Source organism: Neltuma alba, unplaced genomic scaffold (genome assembly GCF_004799145.2).
Source record: "Neltuma alba isolate B1F8T4 unplaced genomic scaffold, ASM479914v2 tig00010690_pilon, whole genome shotgun sequence".
NCBI classification, from domain to species: domain Eukaryota; kingdom Viridiplantae; phylum Streptophyta; class Magnoliopsida; order Fabales; family Fabaceae; genus Neltuma; species Neltuma alba.
Window position 1 is genome coordinate 43503 of NW_021635530.1, and position 7562 is coordinate 51064.

The following is a 7562-nucleotide window of genomic DNA, read 5'->3' on the forward strand; positions in this document are numbered from 1 at the left end:
ACCGGACAATTATCGGATTTGTACTTGGGCAAGTGAACAACAGTAGCATTGGGAAAAGCAATATGCCATAAATCATTGACAAAGACTCGGTCAATCCTGCTTTGACTCCTCTCATACCCCCAGGTGAAGCGAGGCCCACTAAAACCAATATCAATCAAGCCACAGCTCGTAATCCAAGCACGAAACAACCTATCAATCCTAGAGTTACCTTGCCTGCCCCTCCCCCAACGATCTTCACTATGGGCAACAGCATTGAAATCCCCTGCCACAGCCCATTTCATATTAGAAGCATTGTAGATATTATGAAGGGACTGCCATAACTGTCTTCTAAGAATTGTATTGGGATGACCGTAAACAAAGGTCAACAACCATGCATCACCATTACCATTCCTCACCTTGCAATGAACAAATTGGTCACTTGAAGATAGAACAACAAAGTCAGTATTCATGTCCCAAAAGAGGCATATGCCTCTACTAAAACCTCTAGCCTCCACCAAAAATTTATTCGGCCAACCAAGCTTACGAGCTATTAATCCTGCCTTCTCCCCATCCTGCCTCGACTCTAGAAGTGCAAAAATATTGACATTATTACGAACCATAAGATCAGATAAAAGACGTCGAAAAGAGGCGCCACCGGCACCTCGAGTATTCCAAGTCATTATAATCATAAAGCTAAAGGAGAGATGAACACCAGAAACAACAAGAAGCTACTGATTATAAGTCCCAAGCGAGACTTCACCTTCAACACGCATAACCACATCATTATCTTCCATCAAAGGATTAGAATGCAAGACAAAAGACGTACGTCCACCTGAACCCGAATCTAAAGGAATAGATGCACCATTTGTAATATTCGGATCAATTGGGACTAAACCCCTATCCACATAATTGACCCCAGCATCTAACGGCCCACTATGAGTCAAATGAGGAAGTCCATTATTAATTATTTTATCAACATGAGTGGAACTTTTTGGCACCACTATCTTGCTTGCCGAGCTTACTTGTGTAGGGCCTTGTTTTGCCAATTTATTTTTAACCTTTAAATATGCCTCCATTAGGCTTGCAACTATAGCACTTCGGTCCACACTTGCACTTCGACCCACACCATCGTTTTTAGACCCACTGCTTGCAACTACTTGCTTCTTTTTCCCAACATTAAGATCCCGTGATTTCAGGTCCTTAGAGATAACGGTAGTTATAGTGCCAACGTCATTAAGAGATTCCCGCGATACTAACTGATTATTTTCAACGGCCATCTCCTCAGAATCAAGATCATTCAAAGCCATGAATCTCGATCCTGCATTCACGACACCAACCCCACCATCACGCCGACCATTACGCCCAGGATTATACGCATTCCCCGCCTGTGCTCGTTGAGGCCTACGCCGCCGTGGAGCCACCATCCACTCACCGTAGGTTTGCAATGAGGTGCTACTAGAAGGTTCTTTGTCAACCACTGCAGCCTTGCTAACCTCTGGATTACTAGCAGCTGGTTGTGAATGCACCTCAACGTTGGACATTTTACGGTTGAGGCAATGCTCAGAATCATGACCATACTTTCCACACGTGAAGCATATAAAATGCAGGCCCTCATACACAATCTTCTTTTCCTTTCCATTAATCAGGATCGATGGCAAGAGAGGTGTATTCAAATCTAACTCGACACACAATCGAGCAAAGCGACCTTTGGCTTGGCGAAGCGTATTTCGATCAACTTTTAACACTCTTCCAATCTGATTACCTACAACATAGAGGATTCCTTGGTCATAATAATCAACAGGAAACTTAGGAATCCTTACCCAAGCAGCGATTTTTGAAACTTTGTCGGCATCCGGATCAAAGTCTGCCCTCTAAGGTTGGATCGCCAGGTAATGACCCAGGATCAGCCAAGGACCTTCAGTTAGAGCATGATCATAATCTTCTTTATTACTCAAATGAACCAGGAAGTATCCAGATCCAATCTCCAGCGTTTCGACCTCACCATGACGACCCCACATCTTTTGCAGTTTATCACCCAAGTAATCTTCACGCACCATTCGCCCCAACAAGCGGACAAAGAGCGACGTCTCCCACTTCTTAGCCAGTTTCCTCTGAAACTCTGGAAGGACAATAACATTAGGCCCTTTTTCCGTGATCTCGACTCTAAGCTTTGTTTTCCAGCCATCACCATGCCACCACTCTCCCTCATCATCTTCATTCATGGTGGTTGTGTTTTGATTCGAACAAGCTTCCTGGTAGGACTTCGTAGGTGACACCACCTTCTGGCTCACATCTTCCGCATCATCACTCATCCAATCTTCCAATCTAGGGACCAGCGATTGATCATTTGACAAAGTACCATCACCTGTTCTAACCTTCTTCCGGCTACGAACCAAGGCATCCACCTCCTCGGAGGTAGCGCCGTTATGTGCAGTTCCGTCCCTCATCATTCTTCGTGTGCGCTCGCAGTAAAAACTCACACGGTTTAAGATTTTTGTTTGCCCCAAAAAGTGTACTTTTATAGTCATTTAACTTTAACACAGCTAATTTTAAATGATAATTTTTTGGTACATTCATTATTATTATAAATTAAATTTAACATTTTAGTACTTGAGATTATTTTCTCAACATTTAAAATTTTGATGCTAGTAGTTTTTATTAATGGTGTTAGGATTAAAAAAACTAAAAAAAATACGTATAAAAGTAAGGGATTAAAATAATTTTTTATGTCAAATTAAACAACAAAACATACACTACTTGAGTAACAATTAACAAATAGTTTGCAATAAGGTGTGTGTCTATTGAGGTATTAGATTGGCTTTGCGGCATTCCCAGGGAAGACCATGAGCATAACGTCTAAAGTCATGGCAATAATCATAAACCACCCATTTTTGCTGCACTTGTTGCATCTTCATCTTATTCTTCGGATCTATGTCTTTGGTCTGTTTGGCTACGCCAAGTCCCGGCACGATGGCTCCGGCCTCACCGTGCAGGCCCGAGCAGTGAAGTTCCGGAACAACGCGACGAACGGAGCATTGGACATGTCAATGTTCACCTGCCCCCACCTGGTAGCCCATGAGTCTCCATTCCAAAGAGTTCCAAAAACCCTCGTGGGTTGCCTTGTAGGGAAATGCACTCCAATCTATGGTGAGCAAAAGCCCAAAGGAGAGCCTTATCCCAAAAGACTAGCCTATTAGGAGGGAGAGCCCCTTAAACTTATAAACCCCACAACACTTGTGAGATTCCCCAATGTGGGACTCATAACAGAGCACCCCTCTCAAGAGCCGATGTCCTCGGCAGCTCTACTCTACGACACTTCACTCAGTCTTCTTATTGATCAGAATCCTCCGTAGGTAGCTCTTTTCGGTTGGCCGACTCTTAATGAAAGTGCCAATGTGATGAGCATAAGCCCAAAAGGAGAGCTCATCCCAAAAGATTAGCCTATTAGAAGAGAGAGCCCATTGAACTTATAATACCCAGATACAAGCTCAACAGATACGTAATGACTGGAAACAGGGAATGAGAAGGGAAAACACCAGAGAAGGAGCAGAATATTTAGAGAGAATAAGAGACCTAGAAAGAGAGAAATCAGAGATCAATCACATATTCCACACCCTTCTCTCTTTCCTCTAACGACTTATATTCCTCACTCTTGCCTGAGTTTCCACGTGAGTCTTTTCTCACAGGTGCTGCGATGTGGACCTTCATTTGCATGTTCCTTGTTTGACTCATGGGCTTATGCTCATCACACAATCATGCCTGTTTCACATCACTCTTATGGAAGTATTATCCACAAGTATTCTGCATTCAAATTCAATTAAAAAATTATGCAGTTGCACATGAAAATCCAAACACACCCAAATTCCTTACTTAGAATGGAAGGAAGAAGGAATGATCAGTATACTTCCTCCAGTTTTAAATATAAGAGTTTATTACGGTCTTTGTTTTGGTCCTAAATATAAAATCCCAATATTTATAGTTTCTCAAATTTATAATTTTTTCCAAACAATCTTAATAATTACACATGTAAAGAGCAAGGTTTTCATTAATGGGGTGGTTTTTAATACAAAATGATTAGAGAATTGACTCCTATTATTAACAAGTCATTAATAATATGGCTAAAGCATAAAAGGTCCCTAAATTTAAAACCATGTACAAATAACTTCTTTATCCTTTACAACTTGTTGATTAATCTCAAACTAATCAATTTTACACCTCTTAAACTTTATTTTTATATGCATATACAATCTACACAAACTTTGAGTTATAAGCAATACCCGTTAAATGATCATTTGCAAATAATAAAACAATAAACAAAATTAATAATGTCAAGTTATTTGCATAATATAAATGTTCAGGAAAGTTTATTGTAAAGTTTCAAAGATTAATAATGTTATTTACGCATGGCATAAAACTCTATGCAATGGTTGAAAGTTACCCTATTCTGATGGACATGGGAGCAGTAATAATGTAACTTACATGATACGTTGAGAGTTCCAATCAATAGAGTAAGTGTGGAAGTCCTTAGTGGGATCAAACCAAAGGTAGAATTGCATTTCTCGACCACCTTGGCCATATGCAAAAATATTAGTGGACATCAGATAAGGATCTCCCGACAAGTTTCCTAGGAACTCTATGTCTATCTCGTCGTGGTGTGGCCCCTCCGAGCTTAGCTTCGTACATTACACATGCACACAACATTAATCACACCAAAATAAATTAACCTCCAAAACCAATCCCAATCCATAAAACATGTAGGCACATACATATACATACATATATAACACCTTCATGGCACGAAGTAAAACATCTTATCATTATAATTATAGCTACATAAAAAGCAGTGACGGTTCCTGCTGAGTTTCCTGGGACGAGTTTGATTTGCATATCAAATCTTCCGAACAAAAACTTACTCTTGGAAACGACGCCGACCCAGAATATTGATCCAACGTTAGGAATAAGCTTTGGCCTTCATCTTCGATTCTGGCTCTGTTCTCTCCGAAAAGAGTGTCAAAATATTCTATGAAATTCCCATCCACACCAATACCCGTACCAACAAACGCTAGAAACACACAAACAAAAACAAGATTGGAACTACAAGACTACATGGATGAAGATAAATCTCTTGTCCTTTAGATGAAGTGAAGGTTTCAGATTGCTTCGCAGGAACATAACATCAACAACGTTCTTGTTGGGGTGAGATTAATAATGTGAATGTTATAGATCCATGGGGATGTAATTTTGTTATTAGAAGCTGTTGTGAAGACAAAGGCCAGATGGCTTAGGGTGATTGATTGGGATCATTATGATGATGATAATATTTTCTGTCACAAACTGAATATCATCTAAGCCTTAGACTTTTACTTTTCTGGGAAAAATTAATTGGAGACAGATGGACGAAAAGGAGAATCAGTTTTGATCGATGGATGATAAGAAGAATAATGGTTTAGGAAGTTAGGTCAATGGATACGGATGTGTTTTTGGAATTTGAGGTTGAACGATAGTCAAAGAGCTGAATTTGGGATTGTTTTATTCTAATACTAGGAATCCAAAAAATATACGAAGACTGGACCAGAAACTTAACCCCTCCATATTCTAAGGATACTGTCTTCTTTTTTTTTTTTAACAGGATAAGAATTTAGGTGCCTTGGATAAACGCAAATTCAAAACTCAAAAGAATGTTTGGAGAAGTAATTGCAGAATACCTATCAATGAGATTCTGACATTCGCAATGAAATTTATACTCTTATGAGCTTTTTTTTTTTTTGGCCCGATATACTCTTCTGAGCTATTAATCGTACTTTTATCAATTAGATTAATCTTTATTCGCTATTTTATAAACATATTTGGTGCTACTTTAATGCGTTAGATTATTTTTTCAAAAAAAAATGCAGAGGTTTGAACTCTTGACCATTGTATATTTATATCTGCACCTCACCTCACTCTGACCACTTGAGTTAACCCCACGTAGCATGCGTCAGATCATGTGGAGGTATCTTTTTAATGCGTATAAATGTTATCTGATTTCACGAATTTGGATCCCTGAATTGAGGCTTTCGCAGGTGAAACAATTAATTGATAGATATTAATCATCATATATATCATGATATCTAATAGTGTTGAGGGGGATCATTGCTGTTAAACTCAAGAGTTGACTTTCCGAGTTTAATATTTTAACATTTTCAGTTTATAAAGTTATATCGACTTGCTCTTAAACTCATGATAATTATAAACTAGGTTAAACTTAAGAGTTTGCTTACTGAGTTTACTGTTTTTACGTTTCCAGCTTATAAAATCATGTCACCTTACACTTAAATTCGTGTTAATTTTTTAATTTGATTATGTTTAATAACTTTATATATATATGAATTTGTAAAAAAATTTTGTTAAATATGGCATATTGTGAACGTTAATAAATTTAATTCCAATTATTTGGATTTAAAATATATTTAAATAATATTGGTGTTATTTTTTATATTTTAATTATTTAATTATCTATTTTTAATACTAATTTATTAATAAAAGTAAATTTTTACAAGTTTATGATTCGAGTTTATAATTTGAGTTCACATATTTATCATAAGTGTATTTAAACTCATGAATTTGATAACTTTGAAGGGAATTACAAATTTATTTTTTTAAAAAAAAATAAAGATCTTTATCTCAACACTATTAGAGGGCATCTAATAGTTAATATCCGTTAATTGAGACTTAAATGAGAAAGCTCAACTAAAGGGTTCCAATCCTCATTTCACATGGTACTTTTGGCTGAAATTATCTCGCATAATCTATGCCTCTTATGGCTGGCAATTGATATTTAAAAAGAAATTGATAAGATTTTTTTGTTGGCCAAAGATAAGAGTACTGTTATAATATTTAAACAAACATTTACCATATTTATTAAGGCTATAATTTTACTTCAAATGGGATAAGTGTGTTCTATTTTAATTATTACCTTAGAATAAAAACAGTACTCTTATCTTATTAGAAAAATAGGCACTAATAATAAGAAAAAGGATATCAGTATTACTATTAGTATTAATAAATGTTTATAATATTTGACCAACTATTCTTAACATTTTTAGGTATTAACATTATGAATTATATAATCTCTGATCCTAATTATAAAAATCTCGTTTATAGTTTATAAATGATATCTTATAATTAAACTGCGAAGTATATATAAATCTTAAGTATGCTTTATTCTTGTCTTCAAGATTTGGTTTTATTTTAATACCAGTATTAATATCTGTCATGTGAGCTCATTAATTATGCACACTAGCTGTTTCCGTGTCTTGCTCTCCTTTTCACTATAAACAATACACTTTTTCTGTTATATAAATGGAAGCACCTTGAAATGGGACCCAATTTCGGTGCTAAGCAAGATGATGAGCACTGAGAGCTCATCATTTATGCGCACCGTTTTAACAAAGTCAAGGACGAGTTCCCTCTATTTAATTGCCATGCGACGTCGTTCTCTGAGATAAGTCAACGAAGTTCCTCCATTCAAGGCAAGTTTCTTTTTTCTATTTTAATAACTAGTACAGCGCCAGTGCAATACCGGGTATAAATTGGTAGTTTTT

The 7562-nt window shown here is 36.9% G+C and overlaps 1 protein-coding gene and 1 pseudogene across 1 annotated transcript; both read right to left on the reverse strand.

Moving 5' to 3' along the window:
• Positions 1-707: 707 nt before the first annotated feature.
• LOC114758373 (uncharacterized) lies at positions 708-2429 on the reverse strand. Its single transcript, XM_028947425.1, has 2 exons — positions 1941-2429; positions 708-1850 (listed from the first exon to the last, which is right to left on the reverse strand). The coding sequence occupies exons 1-2, from the start codon at positions 2427-2429 to the stop codon at positions 708-710; spliced, it is 1632 nt and encodes a 543-aa protein (XP_028803258.1).
• A 348-nt stretch (positions 2430-2777) lies between these two features.
• On the reverse strand, positions 2778-5041 carry LOC114758375 (xyloglucan endotransglucosylase/hydrolase 2-like; annotated as a pseudogene).
• Between the last annotated feature and the right edge of the window lie 2521 nt (positions 5042-7562).

What these genes read in the sequence shown, in the direction of transcription:
- LOC114758373 (XM_028947425.1), bottom strand. Translation starts at nt 2,429, where the DNA reads ATGATGAGGGACGGAACTGCACATAACGGCGCTACCTCCGAGGAGGTG. An exon ending in TTGGATCTGGATACTTCCTG is followed by an intron (nt 1,851 to 1,940) that starts GTTCATTTGAGT and finishes ATCCAACCTTAG; the next exon opens with AGGGCAGACTTTGATCCGGA.